The sequence below is a fragment of the Pungitius pungitius genome, chromosome 20 (genome assembly GCF_949316345.1).
Source record: "Pungitius pungitius chromosome 20, fPunPun2.1, whole genome shotgun sequence".
Lineage (NCBI taxonomy): Eukaryota > Metazoa > Chordata > Actinopteri > Perciformes > Gasterosteidae > Pungitius > Pungitius pungitius.
Window position 1 is genome coordinate 5,831,607 of NC_084919.1, and position 19,296 is coordinate 5,850,902.

The window sequence follows — 19,296 nt, forward strand, 5'->3', positions numbered from 1 at the left end:
CACCTTAAACCGGGCCTTAAAACATTGACGCAAGAACCGTTTCTGCTGCCTCTGAGGCACTGACGACACTATTAGCCCGGGTTTATACAACATCACGCCATTAAAGGGTAGGATGGGTGCAAGATTCCATATGAGGGAGGAGGGCGGGTCTTACTGGCTTTGAGCAGTATTTCAGTCGCTTGCTGCTGAACTCGGTCTCTGGCTGCCTCAAGTTCACACTCTGCTTCCTTCTGACGGATCTCCACAATTTCTGAGTTCTGGGTGACTTCATCCAGCTGCTTGGTTAAGTCCTGGAGAGGATTCATGCCACACAAAGAAAAAGAAAAAACACAATGTTAACACCTAAAGCAGGCGGCAGCATCCCTGACGAGGAGAATGAAAGTCACTGAGAACGTTTTTGGTAATAAACAGAAAAGAATAATGGCGCAATGAAAGTGGGAGCTCATTTTGGCAATGAAGATTGAACTTGGCATTGGAAAAAAACAAACGAACTGAATAAAGGAACATTCATATTGAAAGACGTTTTTGAAAAAGTCGTATTGGCACTGAAAAATAAAACAAAAACTATATTCCATCAAGTATTCCTGTAAGAATGAATGTAACCCACTTGTTTTTTCAATCTCATTAAATCATTTTCTTTTGATTGCTTTTCAATAACCATCTTTCTTAATGTCAGGCTTTTTCCAACATTGTTTTCTTTTTTAAGCTGACAGTTTATATTGAGTCTAACTAAATATCTAAGCAGCACTCCTTCAGTTAACAGTTAGCTTGAGCCCTGTCTTCTGCCACTTGTTCTGTAATTAACCGTGTTCAACACTTCCAGGCACTTAGACAGTGAGTGGTGTGTGTGGCACTTTGCCAGGGGGACATATTATTTCAAAGAAGATTTGTATATGAGTGGGTATAAGTTGTCTGATAAGCGATCCTTGGCTGAGATGATATTAAGAGTCTATATTTTGATCAATCATTTGTAAAACATCAATTTTTACACATTTAAAGAGGCTTTGAGAGACAGATTAATGGAAATAGAAATATCGACTGATATGGAAGAAACATGGACCTTTATTTGAGCCCTTATCACCGTTAAAGTCCTTTTTTTCTAAAAAAAAAGTTAGGAACATTTTTTTCCATCGTATTGTTTGAGGGTAAGGACTTGATCTCAAGGTTCAAGGGGGGCTATGCAGGTCGTTGTAAAAACCTGATGGGGTTACGCAGTGAGGGTCCTTAAAAGTGCAGCACATAACCATGGGTGTGTTCCTTTCTGATCCTGATTACGGTACTCATTAGAAAATCTTGCTGAAACAAGGATTAAAATGGTATTTTCTGGGTTATATTTCCAGCAATGGCTGAGGAATATATCCTCTCACTGGGGGTCCCTAAAAGTACAGTGTATGATGCTGGATGAGGTCAACTGTTACATCAAATGAATTCCTGAAAAGAAATCCCATTGTTGGTGGCATTAAGTCACCTCAGATTCCACCTCATCATGTTTAATATAAATCACACAGAAAAACTCACACACAGACTCACTTTTGTAATTGGACATGGCGGAATGCTGCATTAGCATTTACATAAAAAAGGCCTTGAAAACCATCCTTTTAATTATTTCATCCTGGTAAAAGCTCCCACTAACCTGTCCAGCTAGCTTCTACCTGACAGTGAAGTATTTAGTCCAAAAACAGTCACAACAGTGATTTAGCACGGCTTCAGAAGGGTATTCCGCTCGGGGATCATTTGTCATTTTCATTATGCATACCCCTGCTTGTGAACAGTCCGCAATTAATTATGTCAGCCTGAGTTACTCCAAGCGATCATTTGCTCCTATTTCTCCAGAGATTTTCACAATAAATCATAAGCTAAAGGAGGATGATAGAGAACACCGAAGCAATAAGCCGAGGCATCCCGACACCATCTGCAAATGCCTCTTCCCGTGTTAAGTTGATGTTTGGTGCTACTATTTGTACGCATGAAGAATATCCTTAGACGAGGAACATTTGGACTTGGTGCAACATTTTAATTTTCTGCAGTGAAAATACTTAAAAACGTCCCTCTGAGTGAGCAAAGTGATAGCTTTTTTAAATAAAATAATTACAAACTCAGGGTAAGAGGATTGGTGGGACACGAGAGGTGTATCATCAGGATCAAAACAATGATCTCAACTTCTGATCTGAGCTCGTTTATTTAAAATCCATTATCTCAAAGCAGGAGATAAAAGATTAGGAGACCTCTAATTGGGAAATTAACTCAGTAACAATACAAGATATTAGCCTTGTGATGTGCGAAAGAGACAAAAAAGACAAGATTAAACAGTTTCTACCCTAATATGAATCATATGAGAGAATCGAGAAGAGCTGTCAAGTGAAGTTGGTTTCAAGCTCTCTGCTCTGTTGCTGTTTCTTATCTGGGTTACAGTTAATTGCTCTGAAAACGAATCAAATTATTAACCCCAGGCATACCAAACACAGCTGACCTTGATAACATTCTCAGTGACGTTGAGAAGGGGAGCTCCAAATTCCCATCATTGATCATTTCACACAAACTTCACGGAATATCACAACAACTAAAAAAACATGTCAACAATTCCCCCCGGAGCGCATGTCAACTTTATTTTCAACGGTGGACATCTTTTCATGTGAGTCTATTTCCAATGATCACAGTCTTCCTAAATCATCTTGGAACTCGGCAGGGAGTGTGGATGGAGAAGTGAAGAGAGTACGCAGGGAGGGAAAAGGTGCAGGGACTTCACAAGTTTAAATACTATTAATACTACGAATACTAATGGCTTAGAAACAGCCAACGGTTTGAGACAAAAAACTTGAAAACTTAGGTGTGTGACACTTATTTGCTTAAATTATCATTGGAAAAAAGTGGAGCTAAACACCCAGTCCTTGTCATTACCTCTGCTCATTGAACCCTGCACTATCCATGAAACCATTTTCCATTTCCCATGTAAAGGTTTTATTTTATAGTTCCAATTAATTATCCGTGGCAGGGACACATTGTGTAGGTTTTCCAAAAAGCAGAACAGTCTATAAAAAGCTTTATTCGTTTCCATTACAGGATGTTCTGGTGCTTTTTCGCCCTCCCTGTCCCCCGCCAGCCTTTTATATTCCACTTGAATCAAAAGCGTGTGACTCCAAAGAGAGCGAATCGGGGGGGGTTCGAATCCGACTCACCTTGACGGTGCTCTCGGCCGTGGTAAGGGAGCCCTGGAGCCTGTGGGACTTCTCCCGGTTCTCCCGAGCTTCGTCCGTTATCCTGGCCAACTCGGCCCTCAGCTTTCCCAGGGTTTTCTGGAGCGCCGCCTCCTGGGTCTGAAATTCCCGCCGCAGCTCGGACTCGGTGCGTTTCCACGCCAGCAGGTTGTCAGCGGTCAGCTGCTGAGTCCTCTTCATTGCCTCCAGCTCGCGTTCGTAAAAAGCCTGAGCCTGGGAGAGGACGGACTAGTGTAAAAACACCCGAATCCAAACAGGTAGAAAGCACTGAGGAAACTGGTTCTCTACTTGTTATGTTAATGGAAATGCTTTTGGGCAGGTGCAGCAGCTGTCTCATCGAAATGCACTCATGTAAGAATAATCAACAGAAGGTTATTAATTAATAGACTTAGGTCTATTAATTAATTGAAATTAATAGCTTTTTAGATGCAGTAATTCAATCGTGGGTTTCACTGTTTCACAAGCCTGCGCCTCTCAGCCTTCACGTTGAGCAAGGTCAACATAATAGTGCCAATAAATGTAAACGGCGCTCCCTTTAATCCCTTTGTCAGAGCCAGTTTTACTTTCGGCAAAACTCCATTTTATGGCCAAACAACTTAAGAAATAACAGATGAGACATCTAAAAGATATTCCCAATAAACACCTTCGATATTTGGACAAAGAAATAAATAATTTTCGGACTTTTTGTTTCAGAAAAGGTACATTTCAAATATTCTTTTGGTCGAGGAATGATTTCAATCCAGACAACAGGAGCATCGTGTGAAATGAATAAGCATTCTCCACCTCAATATTTTAGAAAACACATTTGCCAATAATTTTGCTGACGTCAACCTTCTGATTAAGAACAGGACATAACTGTATTTGGTTCATGAATATACCTGTTCAGACCTTTTTTAATAGATGTATTGATAGGCTAATACTCTGAAAATGTCCTCCTCAGGGGCTAAAGCACCTTGCTGAGTTTGGCTTCGTACTCCTCCACCAGTCTCTTTTTGTCCTGTTTGAGTTCCTCCACACGCTCCGCCAGAGAATCCACCTGCAACCGCAGGAAAAGAGAAGGACTGATAAAACGGCTTTGACCCAAAGTCTCCTCAGCCCCCGTTTGGAATCATTTCAGACTATTACATATGATAAGAGTTTGAGCTGATGTAACAGGTTAAACCACAAAGTGATGTAGTAATCACAGCTGTCCCACTTTCATCCTGGTTGGTCCCTCCTGTGATTTATTCTCTGCCTTTCATTGTGCGCTCTACTTTGGCACATGCGTTACCTCGGCTTTGTGGAGCTGCCCCAGTTTCTCCTGGTCTTTACTGTAGTTTGCGTTGTGGCTCTGGTGGCTGCGGAGGAGCTCCTGGACCTCCTGTCTGTGCTGGCTCTTCAGCTCCTCCAGAGCGGCCTTTTTCTCCTGCTCGAACTGGTTCTGAGCCTGGCTGAAGGTACGCAGCTTCTCCTCGAAGGACCGCCGCATCTCCTCCACCTCCCGCGACATGGACACCACCCGCTGCGTGTGCTGCCAGAGAAGACAGGGATACAAAAGTGAATGGACAGGGGGGGTCTATGTATGGGTTGTTTGGGTTATCGCACTATGGGTGAACTTTGGCAAGAGATTTAAGCCGAGTGGTGGCCCCGGCTGGGGGGAGCGTCACCTTATGGCTGCTCTAAGATAGAAGTGAACATCAGCAAACACACTCGACAGAAACACCAGCATCCACAAATTCAACCAAGAGAAGAATGCAATGACTTAAAAGGTGGTCTCTGCATTAACAGTTTCACTGAGCAGGCGAGGCAAATGATAAACGTCTCTCGCTCTCCAAATTTAAATTTAGAGATTCACGCCTTTCATTTAATTTGCATTCACAGTAGGTAATTAGCATTCCACTTAAGAAGGCAGCCGATAATGACACAATCAGCGACATACGCACACTACTACGGCCAACATGACACGAGAGCACAAGCTCGAAATGTTCATTCCGGTTGGAAATTACGTGCAAAACCCAAATTATAATATATAAATATAATTTCATCTGATGCGGAAATTGAACAACTGGTGAATTAATTTACGGCAGCTTGTAATTAACCAGCTGCCATTCATCAGCAACCACTCCTCTAATACACGAGCACAAGCACAGCTTAGCAAGAGCTTCAGCCTCTTTGTATGTTCTTTGTGTCGCTAGTGTTATTCATCTAGTCGTTTTATTCCATCTCTTCCTTTGTTCCTGATCAGAGTGACACATCCGCCACCCACCGTGTGCAAATCGATACGCTATTTTAATCCATCTATCGATTGGTTGCAATATTAACTGTCCCTACACAGAGACACCGAGGAAAGTTAAACACGTTGGTGGACATGTAGATTTTATGTGCGGACATATTAGTCGTGTTTTCATTCATCACTCATGGAAATTTGCAGCAAACTTTTGTAATGTTGCAAAAAGTGTGCTTTGTCAAAAGTCAACGGTGCGCCTAAACAGGAGAGAACAGTAAATTAGGAAAAAAAGGGTTTCCATTCTATTACGTTTTAATTCTTCCATCATATACTTGTATCCGGACCCAGTTCCTGCCGGAGAGGATGTCGCGTACAAAATACAATTAATTGAATTGAATTGAATACAAACATACAGCTGAAACAGCTGATCAGTCAGGGGAGTTTATGGTTCACTACGTCAGAATCTATTATGCAAGGGCATTTTCTCATCTCACGTGGCGAAAAAAATACTTAAATAAAAGCCAGCTTGAGCAAGCCCCAAAAAAAATCAAATCACTCTAGGAGGCGCATTACCCGCATCCCAGCCGGATATTTCAAGAATGCATTTGTAATATTTACCTCTCCACCCTGTAACTATGTAAGCAAGCAAAATGTGTAAATTAGAACAGTCACTTAGAAGATCTAGCGACTCTGATAGGGCAGCTGAGGTTACTGTGGTCCCTGATCAGTGCAATCACTGAGCCATCGGTGTCGGTATTCTTCATGTTGTTGTGTTAATTTCATTCTGTGCTCAGGTAGACATGGCTCCACTCTAATTGTTGCATGCTTCAATGTTAATGCTTAGACGTATTCAATCTTATCCACATACAAGAAACTGAATAAAATAATACAAAGATGAAACGCAGCTCTGATCTCTGTGACTATACCCAACATGTCAAAAAACCCAGGCAGACTGTGCATGCTGACAGACAAACTCCTCAGCCTCACAACATCAGACAGAAACAGACTATTAGCACTAATTAGTATCAGTACCTGCAGAATCAGGCCAGACTGTTTGACACCCCCCCACCCACACTGCATCGCTCTTCTGTCTACCTGAGCCTCAGTGCAAAGCTGCATGTCTTCCACCCTCTGACGGTAGCTCTCAAACTCTGCCAGCGCCTGTCTCTTCATCCTCTCGTGGAGCTCCATGGACTCCTCCATGGACTGGATCCGCCTCTTCAGGTCGATCTCATCGCTGATCTTGCTCTTGTACTGTTGGTTGAACAATGGAAAGTATTTGAAATCCTCATGTGATGTGTGCACCAAAACACACACATAGGAGAATAGAATGCATGTGGCAGATTGATTAACCTGAAAAACAGTAGTTAGTGAGAAAACAGAAGAGGTTTTTTCAATGAGAAAAAAAGTTCACCAATCGATGACCATTTTTCCATGTTATCTGCTCACACATAAGCATCAGTAACAAATGTGACAGAAAATGTATATACAAATAAAATTAAAGGTTTGGCTTTGATTTAGCTCACCATGGTAGACTTATGAAAGTACAGCATGTCAATGGCCATAAATGTGCGTTTTATGTGAAGGTTGCTCACACAAAAAAACGAATTCCCCCCAGGATAGAAGACATATAGTAAATAATGAATATTCAGTGGATTAAATATTGACGGCTTCGTTTTGGACCTGATGTCATCTCTGTGGATGCCATGGGACAGCGTTCGGCTGCAGCGTAAACTGTGGTCTACTCCCATGTTAACTGAATGACCCGAAAGTGACCACCTTTACAAAGAGCTACGCTGGCTGTGTAAATAATGTTAAAGTCTTGAATCGATAGTCAAAAATAGTAATAATTCTTCCTCCACGATCTATTGTTCAGAAACAGGTTTTCCTAGTGAGTTGTACTTCTACTCTACAACATTTCAGAGGGACATATTGTGCTTTTTATTATTAATAATATAGTAATTATGATTAATTGTGATATACATTATAGAAATGGAACATTTTTGGTTTGCATATCCCAATACTTTTCCAAAAACTAGCTTTTCAACATGTCCCGCGTTGGTATAACACGTGACTTCAAATCAATCAACTTCATTCAAAAAGTAAGACGTCAGGGTCTAGTTTATTACATCAAACGTAAAGACCTGTAGTATCTTCTCTCTGGTCTCCGACAGAATCTGCTGCACCTCCTCCTCGTGGGCCTCCTTCAGCGTGGCGATGGCCGCCTCGTGTTCGTCGTTTTTCGTGTTCAGTGCGTAGATGACCTGCAACGGAGAGGAGAGAGACCCATTAGCAGTTAACATATTCCTACTCAGGAGTTACACGGCAGTGAAAGCGCTGGGAGACAAAGTGCGCCTCTCCCAGCTCTGGTGTAACCAGCACTGGCCGTGCCGGAGACGTGTTGTTTAACAACGAAAGCCGAGACTACAAATGAAAGCCGCACAAAAGCCCAGCATGGGGTAAACAGGGGAAATGTGAAGATATCGATGCTCACAACCAAGGTCTTCTGTGGCGCAGAGCAAAAAACAACCGTCAAACCGGGTTCTGCTTGTGTGCAATAGTTGGTGTGAGGGTTAGGATTTCAAAATAAGCCCAGTAACATTCAGTTCAATACCTCTCACGTTCTTGATATATGGCCACATTTTTGCAACGACGTACATTATTTCAACCCGCCCTCACTTTCACCTTGTCGGACCCGGACCCTCTTCAGCGTCTGGTATTAGAGTTTGAACAAACTCCACCAGACACCTACACGCTCCTCTGTTAAACGGTCGAGCCGCCGATACGGGATCGAAGACCCGTGTATCCCGCGTGTGTGAAACAATGAATGTGTTAATTGTTTCATTGTTGCTCCCCCATGGGCCTTTCATGATGCAGACCATAAAAAGTCACAAGTCACAGCAATCGCTTATTACAATTATGCATATCAGATCAGCGTAGATGAGCTAATCAGCTGAGAGATGCAAATCACCGCTGCATGAGCTGTAAATGAGCTGTGGTATGTGCGGGCTAGCTGGTACACAGCTGCAGAGATGCTGCTGAAACCTGGACGTTCCCACAATCGGATCCGCAGATCAAAATTAGGGAGGCTCCGTATCGCTGGGGATAGAAATAACGCACGCAAACTGCTGTGTGTGAGATGGACCTTTAAACCCATCCCAAAAATACACGAAGAGGGGAAATCAGACAGTTCAGTGATCCCCTGCTCGCGGGGAGCGAGCAAGAGAGATAGCGATGGATTTTACATTTCCGCGCTACAGAGAACCGAGTGACTCTCCCTGATGCGTCGCTCTCCCTGCTGGGAGAAATAGAGCAGGGTGTTGCCCTCGTTTGAAAAAGCCAGACAACAACTCAGCCCACAGCCCAACTGAGGGATCGCCTCTGTTTGCAAGACCATCAACAGGATCAGAAGGGGGGGGGAACGCTTTCTGTGAAACAATGAGATGCGCTTTTTAGGTCTCGCCACGCTTCGCCGGTAGATGAAAGGATTTAATTTGACAAGGGATGTTTTTTTGTTGTTGTTCTTTTAATTCCTATTCATTCATCAAAATACTTAAAATACACCGTACAATCAGGAAGGACTCCGCCATGGAGAGTTGTGATCTTGATCATTCGTGATCATTTTTTTTCTTTTTTTCGTTCTTTTATTTGTATCATATATTTTTTAAATTCCTAACACATTCGCTTCCCACCCTTAGGGCAACAATTAATTATCATTGTACTGTATATTGTCATCCCCTAATGATTTGGAAACAAACACATCATTGCTATTCAGTTTTTACAGGGAGGGAGGGAGGACTCAGACGCAGAGTTATACGAAAATAAAAGGACTTTAATAGTCAAAGAATCAAAACTAAATTCAAAACCACTCCACCTGAGAAAAAGGGGAAGGAGGGAAAAACAAAGACCGTACAAAAGAAACAAAACGAACATGAATTCCATACGTGCTATAATGGAGAAGAGACTTGGAGCCGAGACTTGGAGACGAAAGTAGACAATAGAAGACAATGACGCGACAAGAGACACACAGGGCTTAAATACACAAGGCAGGTGCAGGTGATTGGACACAGGTGGAAACAATCAGGCACGGCAGACAATCACAGGGCAAGGCAGGAAGTGAAGTTACCCAGGAACACAAGAGACATGAAACTACAAAATAAAACAAGACAAGAACCCAAACCGTGACAATTGAAAGTTTTCCAAAAAGGGGTCAATATTTGGATTAAAATTCAATGACAGCTACTGAGACATTTCAATCAAAACCACAAACATTTACTTTGTGGTGACGCTCGAGAGAAAGCCAGAAAATCACCCAAGAAATTGGAATTCACCCCCCCCCCCCCCCCCTGGGAACCTGAATGTAAAATGTGCTGTTAATCTATCCAATAACTATTTAGAAAATGCGTGGAGAGACAGACTAGCCTTTCCTGCCACTTCGTGTTGGGAGATAGAAGTGGAAGCTGTTTATTCATTCAGGCTGAAATCACAAGCTTGTTCCTCTGGGTTTTGCAATCATTCAAACCTCTCATGTCAAGTCTCTTGGTCTAGTTTTCAACACGGCGAATGAAACGTCCGCCGAGGCAAACTGCAAAGAGCCAAATGAAGCCGCGAAATTCTGTTCACTGCAAAATGAAACGGCGTTTCCTTTGAGCGTCTAAATCCTTCAGCCTCTCATCAGTTTAGGAAGGCAATGGAGTTAGAGGAGCTAAAATCACCATCACATCCCAGGAGGCATCGGGACAGACGGCGCTCACTAATCGTGGGGTCGGCTGATAAACAAAAACAACAACAACAACAACACCACTTAATGACCTTACATGCCACAAAGTAAACAGACGACAGCAGAGACGGTCGAGCTCCTCATGACCTGTGTTGCTGTGTGTATGTGTGTCTTTGTACATGTCAAGGAAAGACAAAGGCTGCCAATATTGTCACCATTGTCCCCGTGAAGGATTAGCATGTGTTGGACCTCGCGAGCCGGCAACATGCAAAAAGCAGATATGGTTCTAAAGCGGGACTACGCATATCAGACAATAGTCGGGTCAATTTCCACAGTATTCTAATTAAACCGTATTAATGGAATTAAAGCCTGGCAATACAGCATATATTATGTTTAATAATTAACAATCCTGCCTTTGGGGGCTTTGTAAGTAGTACAATGCACAATATTTAGGGGACTTTCTATTTAGGGGGCTTTTACTGATCCTCTCAGGCACTTGTTTACATATTATCACATAATGACCAACATCTAATATTCACTCACCTTTAACTAAGACCCTACGTTGGTCTTAGTTGCCCCGTACACGCACATACATCTTAGATATATGCAGTACCAATATTAATGGTTTACATGTACTTTAAGCAGCCCGAGTACGCCTGTATTGTATTGCTGCAACGTACATTTTATTTTAGACGTTTGGGAAAAGATCATGTGATTCAGAATGACATTAATGATGCATTTATTATTTAATAGGAACAGCAAAGTGTGTGTGTGTGTGTGTGTGTGTGTGTGTGTGTGTGTGTGTGTGTGTTGTTTTGAATGCGACCGAAAGAGGGAGCGACGCTCTTCTCATCTCCTCGGGTCGGTGGAGTTCACGTCCTTGGAGGAGTTGGTATAAATGACAGCGCTACCAGGCAGATCGATGAGGGGACAGCGACATGCCACGAATTCCATCTGTCAGCTGAAAGAAAGTCCCAGCTAGCTGCTCCATGACATGTGACCATGCTGTCAAACAAAGGAGAGAATATTCTATACTTTCTTCTGCTCATTTTTATGGCTTAAAGTGGTTCTCTCTGTACTATGCAACCCTATAACCTTAATGAATACTGTATTTCCCAGAGAGGCCAACTTTCTTTTAGCTTCTTGTTGTTGTTTGGAAACAGGACTTTTGAATTATGAATATTACGCATTGCACCCTAGACAAGTTTCTTTGCATTATCCACACAGACAATGGTTTGAAAAACTAATTCAACTTGTTTAAAAAAAAAATTAGTGTCTGTATGACTAAGAAGGAATTGACCTTTTTGAAATTGCTAAGTTTAGGGAAACACTCGATTTGCATTATAAACAAGATTTAGATTTACCTAATATATGTATATGTATAAGAAATTTGATTTGAAGGACTCCATCACAGACAAACCTGCCATACCCATAGACATGGCAAATATTTTTACAAGAACTGGCTCTGTGTTTTTTCTTAAAAATGTGTTGCTACCTGTCCAAAAAGATAATAAAAAGAGAGGATTCCTACTGTAATTAGATGTGTCTCTGAGGGTAAATTGTAAAGTTGAAAAATACTATACTAACCATCAAGAGAGTTTATTCCTTTCGTAGTGGACATCCACAGCTCTTCCGTAGAACTGAGATGCCTATGACACAATGTGAACTAATAAACTTTGTCCAAGGACTACCCTCGGGAGCCTAGAAGTCACTAAGTGGTGAGGCTGTGAAGATGGGCCCCAGGGCCACTACTGGCCCTCCAACCATCAAGGCTGGCCCGGCAATGTTTAATGAACCCACCTTTTTGGTTATGAGCGCCCACCTTCCTGTGGACACAGAGATGCTTCCTACAACTTCAGGAGAGGCTGAGTTCATACGCTAGTCTTGGTAAGTCCCTGTATTTCATGTAAAGCCTGAGTGTATCAAGGTTATATTTGACTGGTGTGTGATAGACACCTCTGTTTGAATGTATTTTGGGTTCCTGGGTATGGGATGATTTTCCTGTATTTACGTTAGGGAATTGTTATTCAAATCTGTTATTGATCAGATTTTAACCTGTTCTTTGAACTACTTCGGTGGCTGACAAGAAAGTTTAAAGTATGTATTTAAAGTATGGAAAAATAAAATATAGACAATTTAATAATCTAGTTTTAATTTGGCGTAATGGTGTTAAATAAAAGAATAAAAACAGTTGGAAGGGTGAGGGTGGTTGGCCTGTAAAATTGCATCTCCTTTGCCCTTCTCTGCTCTTTGACTCTGGAAGTATGGTGTACACCCCCCCTCCTTCCAAAGGGGCCGTAATGACCACCGCTGCTACAAAGGGTGAGTGATAGAGATATTGATTGTGCTCTTCGATCTATTCTTCATTAATTTCCTTCATATCTTTTTGCTTATTGTGCACTCTATTCTATTTCTATTTAGCAGTTTAGTTATGTTTAGTGTAATGAATATTGCATTTAAAAATAATTCATCATTCAATTTGTGTGTATATAGTACAGTATAGTATATAATATGTCCCTTTAAAACATGAGAGGAACTCCGTAGCAACCAAAACTACTAAATTCTATGTTCAATTCTGGTGTCTTTTGTGTATAATTACCAATATATACTAATTTATGAGTTTATACATTATTATTGAATTATTATTCATTAAAACTGCTACCAGCAACAATGCTACACTTTGGGTTCAAAAAAAAAAGTTTCATCCTATTTAAAGGGAAATGTGGAATAGTTGGAGTCAGACTGAAATACAATGCCAATACAAAATGCAACAAAAAAGCTTTTCTGAAGTTATTGACTTCCGATATCCAGCTGAGCTTAATTCCTTGAGAAACTAACAGCACCATGGGATCAAAGCAAGCCAAATGATTTCATGAGTAGGTAATATGAACACCAACAGAGAAAGTAAATAGGATAAATCCTTTTATCTTTGCTAAAAGTTCCCCTAAATGAAGCGTGGTTTCTTACAAATACAATTTGCAATGCATGTCTTTGAAAAGGTGAGATGAAAGCTACCTAATTTTAATTCACAGAAGTTAATTTACAAAAATAAGGCCTATACTTTGCAACAAATGACTGAGGTGTAGTTCCTGCGAACCAGCACCATGGGATTTAAAGATGATCAAAAGAGAGGAATAAAGCATGCTGGTGCTCTGAGGTGCTTCAGCCTTGTTTCTGTGAAGGATCCAATGACTCCTAACAAACTCTGACGGCAGCAATCTCCTTTAATTTCACTCTCCTCGGCCTGACCACACACACACACGCACACGCACACACACGGGCCACAGTCCTCCCCCATCTCTCTGCTGGAGTCACTCACTGATGGGTCTTTGATGATAATGTCGATGTGTAATGACGACCATTTTGCCACCTTAACACTAGCCGGTAGTCATTTTCCACCATGTGGCGATGGAGCTTTGTCTTGTGAGTGCAGTGGGAGTGATGAAGAGTGTACAGACTGGATGGAATACTGGCTTCTACTGGATATATAACAAAGACTTCTCAGGGAACGTCGTTACATTAGAAGATGGAATCCACTTCCACGCTTTCAGTAGCTTAGCATAAGGGTTAGAAACCAGCGGAAACAACTTGCTCTGTCTTAAAGTAAAAAGAAAATCTACCCCAATAATTAACACATTATATCTTTGTCTTAATCTGCACAAAATAAATGGTGTAGACACGAGGGCCTTGCCTCTGAGCAGCTGGCTACCGGCAGAGAAATATCTGATCCCAGCCAAGAAAGAAATAGTCTAGAATAAAACAAAATGTAAAATGTGAAAGTTATTGAAGAAGGTAAAATCATCACTGAGACTCAGAATTGTTGCTCTTGGGCTGAGCTAAGCTGAATGGCTACTGGCTGTAGTATTTAACAAAACAAAGAGATATAAAAGAGGTATTGATCTTCTCATCCCAGAAAACATATATGTGTAAAAAATATATACAATTCTGCATAAACACTGACATGCAGCACTTGCAGGTCAAAAGGATTATTTCACATTTTCAGTTGCGAAGACTAGCCGGCTGATTTGAAAAGCAAAGGCTTGCAGATGTGGACATTGGCTTTTTGTTAGCGGTGTATGGATTGGTGGCCTCCTGGGAACCGTTAACCCGGGGAGGATGCGGCCCGTAATTGCTGTGACAACGATTGACGGGTCATTTGGGCGGCAGAGTCCTGTTGGGAAAGGAGCTGCTGCGGAGGTTAGTCAGTGGGAAAACTGGCGTATCGATCAATTAGCCTCATCATTGCCGCTGCATACCAAGTTATTGTTCTGTTGATGGGAAGCCGGGGGTTTTCTTTTACCCTTTTCCCCACTCAATGTTATCTCGCCTGTGCCTTAACCCTTCATTCACCCGCTGGGTTTAAAGCTACAGTCCGGACTAAATAAATCCCTACTTCATTATTAATTCTTCTACCTCTTTATTTATTGAGTTCAGTTTGCATGACAAAACATGAACTCCAGCTTCACTTGTCTTAATGAGCAAAGTGATATGCTGTCTGAATAAATAACTTGTCATCCTGCCTCACGTTCTCTTGCCGGTGGAGACAGTGAGATGTAGTTAAAAGCTCTTCATAGCTGGTCAGTGTACTGTCACAGTCCAAAAGGGATGAATGTTGTTTCCTTAAATTAAGAGCGAATTAAAGAACGCTTTCCAAAATCTCAGCTTTTTCTGGTCCAGCGTCAAGGAAATGACACGATGTGATGTGACATATTACTTAAGAGACAACGCATTGGTAACGTCATAATAATCCTAAGTAAAAAATGCACACCGAGATAGATTGACGTCTCATTTCCGCAGCCTCATTATTCTGCGTTTAGAGGGAGTGAAGTTAACAAAGCGGAGGGCAGATAGGGGAGCTAATTACTTTCATTATAACTCGTGGCTGTGATCTGCTAAACTGTACGGTGCACCTTAATCCGTCTGCTAATTGCGGTACGTTCTGTGGCGGTTTAAGTGGTGATGCTGTTCGGCCAATTTAAAAGTTTGGCAGTAATTATATCCAGGATCTGTGATCAGTGGATCAGCTGTTTTGGCACTATTCCGAATCAACTGCATTAGCATCCATTTTAAAATGAAGAACCCTGTGAAAATGAAGTAACTCGGCTTCTACAGTCTTTTCAATGGTTCCGTCTTCAAAGGCAGAAGACAAATTCTATTTGGAAATTATAAAACGGACATCACAAAAGGCCACTGTTTCACACTATTCCAAGTAAAAGATACACATGACATTTCCCTTTTCGGATGAGGACATTTCATCCCAACACTCAAGTAAAATGAGGGGCGAAAGTGAAAGAAAAACGACACTAGCAGATGTTAAAGTGTTTCTGACGTACCAAATGATGACCATCGTCCCTAAAGAATCAAACATGGTGAGCTTCACATTTAGCAAGTCAAAGTCTGTGACCATGATATATAGAATTAATAAATTAAAATATTTTTCACACAAAGGCAGCTTGTAGTGTCATTAATGAAATATTTAGCAGGGAAAAACGTTTTTGTCAGACAGTTCAGCGAGCACAGAGGAGATGTAAAGACCTGCCACGGATCAGGCAGAATATCAGATCATACGAACAGAAAGAGTCCTATTTAAACACTTTTAAACTACTTTAAAATATTAGGTTTTAAGTAGATAATACACAGTTTGTTTACTCTGTGCCTTGTCTTTTGCATGCCCTGTGCAGACAGCAGGGACAAGAGAAGCAAGCTCTATCTCCAGCGACATGCCTTAAATCCTAGAGAAGTGATGGTTTTTCACATGTCCCGGCTTCATTTAAAGGCCATGCATTACTAAATGAGTGTGAGGTATTTGGGTTAGTGTAGAGCAATGTGCATCTACTTTATGCAAGCTTCAAAGATCCCCCCGTTGGCAGCAGATGCAGAAGAAGACATCAACCCAACGAGACAAATCCTTTCTGAGCTCTCAGGTGGAAAATCCACCACTTCCAATTTATTAAATGGAATCTATTGCAGGAAATCTGGGCCACAGCGCATGATGCATTAGAAGAAACACAGCACTCAGGTGGCATAACATGTGTTAAGCAACAATCTGTTCAGCCAGTCAAGTATTTTTGGTTTACCAAGCCGTTGGAAATAAAGTCACACTCCTTAACCATGGTTAACATATTTTAACCAGCTGCATAAAAGCAAATGGCTTTGGTTTCGTGTAATCTGTGTCGACCAATCACACCGCGGGGACCAATGACTGAAAGCAGCGTGGTGGGACCCACCCACGGCCTGAAGGCTCAGGTCAACAGATCTGCCAATCAAATTAAAACGGTATGAGTGTGATTGAAATGAGCATTTCTTTGGTTGTAGATAGAGTTTTCAAATGGACTGTACAGCACTCGAGTCGGTTTCCATCTGTGGAAAATAGTCTTATTTACAAGGCCGAGGTTCAGATTGTACACACAGTATTGGGGGGGTATTGTTTTTCAATTCAATGGTCAGAAAACATGATCATCTGCACATTATTGCAAGTGTTCTTGCATACGGATTTTCCTCGTAATTAGGTTGAAAGAAACATCCACTATACTTGATGTTGGGACAAGCGGGAAATCAAAGTCAAAATCAACACACTTCAATCCCGGAGGTCACCGCAGGACATTTTGTCAGTGTAGATATAAGCTCCTCAAAAGAGCCTCCTGCTCCACTGCCAGTTCACCGCATCCAGCTTTGGATCAATTAGTGCAGTAAAGTGACCACATTCATCACCTAGTAATGGACGGACAAAGTCTGCATCCTCTCTAGCGTTCCGATCTCAATGTTACGCTTGGGATACAAACCAAGTGCAGTCAGTGGCCGCAGGGGGTGTGTTGTAGAAACCCACAGTTTATTAAAGCCCATCTTCTGTCTACTTTCATCTCTCCAGAGGTCTTGGAGGTGTCAGGCTTCTACAGCTCTTTGCTCGGGCTTTATTAAGGTGGAAGGAGAGCTTCGTACCACTTCCTCTCCGAGGGTTTAGTTCACGGTTACAGGTAGCCGATAGAAATCAGCTGTACTCCTTTTCTCACATCTTTATTCAGCCTTTGTTGTCAGAGACAGCCCTTAAAGAAAAGATGCAATTGTACAAAGCACCACTCTCACTGGGTGTGAAGGTTTTAGTTGTCCGTGTCCCCGAACCAGACATTATCCACCTTTTTAACCACAACAATGACGTTTCCATCACCTTAGCCAAGGGGTTTGTTGCCAGAAGGCGACATCCAATATCCTGGGTGCCTGTGTTCGGTCTTCTCAGATCCAAGAGGCCCCATGAAGGAAAAGTGCACAATCAGCTTCCCTGTCCAAATTATTCTGCGATGGGATAAATGTGCTAATGTAATACAGCTAAAGCTGTGAAATGCTTCGATGCACATGACAGAGGAGCAGAATATTACCGTCTGTCTTTGAAGGAGAATATCTATAAATCCTACCTTGACCTTGAAAACATGACAGCATTTGGACGTACATCATCATACAACTTAAAAAACCGTTTCTGCCCATCTGTCGTCGTGCTGCTCTGCATATACAGCTGCTCTTTCAGCACAAATGGCTTCAAACAGATGAAACACTCAGCCGATGGCCTGCAGTCAGAGGCTGGGTCGACTTGGGCCAACTTGGTCATTATTTATGGTTTTCTTTGGAGTTATCTTCCTGTCTGATCTGCTGGCTCACTCCCGCCTCATTCTTTTTCTGGCCGTTTGGACTGAATTGACCCACAATTAAAACAGGAAATGTGAGGGGGGCTCTTATTGTGGAAGGAATCATGAGATTACCCAATCTGGTCGCTATTTCTCTAAAGGTTTATTGTAGAACTGCTTAGTTTAGTAGAAGATTGTGGTTGTTTTTAACATAACTTAACTTCCTGGGACTGAAGCAGAGGAGTTGATTGATTGACTTGCGATTGGATATAAATACAAAAAAAAACTGCATCCTGTAAAACCGGGGAAAACAATGAAAGAGCTGACATCCGTTAGCCCACTTTATACGGCAGCACAGCAGGTAGCGGGCAGCATTTATCTGCTCCGATTCATGTGTCGCAACGAGGGATGACTGTAGAGACTGACATCCTCGTGAATTTACCCCACTGGTGCTTTGCTGCTGGTTCCGTTCATTTGACCTCAATCATGTCGCAGAGATTTCACAACTCCCCCGTAGTGTGCACGTCCGTCCATACGAGAGTGAAGTAGGATGGAGAAGGGCACAGGGGCTTAAATAAAAAGAGGTTATATTCTCTCGCTCCCTCTCTCTCTCTCTCTCTCTCTCTCTCCGAGCCATTGGAGAAGAAAACGCCCTGATTGGATTTGTGAATGTGTGTGCGTGTTTCAGAAACAGAGAGAGAGAGAGAGATGTGCATTTGAACGATAGACAACACAACTCGGAACTGGACAAGCAGAATGTGGCGTAAGCTTAAAAAGGACTCACAAAGGGACAGCGGGATGGACTGCTGAAATGTGGCTCTTTGGAGCGGCGCTGGGGGGTGGTGGATCGGCACAGAACCGGTTGGCTGTTCGAGCAATGATTGAAACTAGCCCACATATGTCTCATTCGGTTTGACAGGGGGAAATATGATCGATCATGTAATATCGATAGTGTTGCATTAACTGTTGAATAGATGCACAGTCCCACTGGAGAGGTGAAATTGTTTGTTGGTTGTGTAAAGTGGAGAAAACAATAAAGGGACAAAACAAAAATGAGGCACATCTTAAAGTACATAAGAGCAAGTATAAATATCAATCGCATAATTTGTTGTTAGGCGTTACCGTTTCTCAGCAGACACAAAAAAATAAAAAAATTCACAAATCGATACCTATTATACCGAGGGGCTAGAATGTACCCTAGACGTGTATAGGCTACAGGGTCACAACAAAGTCTTCTCCCTCCAAAAATGTCATAAATGAGCTCCAAATCTTTGCAAAGATGTTATATTTCCCTTTGGCTATATATGTAAGTTTCTCTCAGGCAAGGCACTGTAGAAGTCCCTTTATCAAATGCTGTTTGCTCAGTCTGTGAATGGATTTCCAAGCCATTGCAATTTTATATTTAGCTTTAAGAAGACAAAGTGTACCACCATCTCTTTTTTTTCCTATTGTTCAGAGTACAATTTGCTGTGAAACACCCGAAAAGACAGAGTTTTAAACATAATGGAAAATGTTGTTTGATACAGACTGATACACTTG

At 41.9% G+C, this 19,296-nt stretch overlaps 1 protein-coding gene across 3 annotated transcripts in view; it reads right to left on the reverse strand.

Moving 5' to 3' along the window:
- fam184ab (family with sequence similarity 184 member Ab) overlaps positions 1–19,296 on the reverse strand; it is a 90,782-nt gene that overhangs the window by 47,179 nt on the left and 24,307 nt on the right. For 2 of the 3 annotated variants that reach the window (XM_037448805.2, XM_037448807.2), the window contains exons 2-7: positions 7,551–7,685; positions 6,517–6,675; positions 4,486–4,725; positions 4,168–4,251; positions 3,177–3,428; positions 155–290 (exon numbers count right to left, since the gene is read on the reverse strand). In XM_037448805.2, the coding sequence (XP_037304702.1) occupies positions 155–290; positions 3,177–3,428; positions 4,168–4,251; positions 4,486–4,725; positions 6,517–6,675; positions 7,551–7,685 (1,006 nt within the window). The remainder of the gene's footprint in view (positions 1–154; positions 291–3,176; positions 3,429–4,167; positions 4,252–4,485; positions 4,726–6,516; positions 6,676–7,550; positions 7,686–19,296) is intronic. The other variant, XM_037448806.2, reaches the window with a different exon arrangement.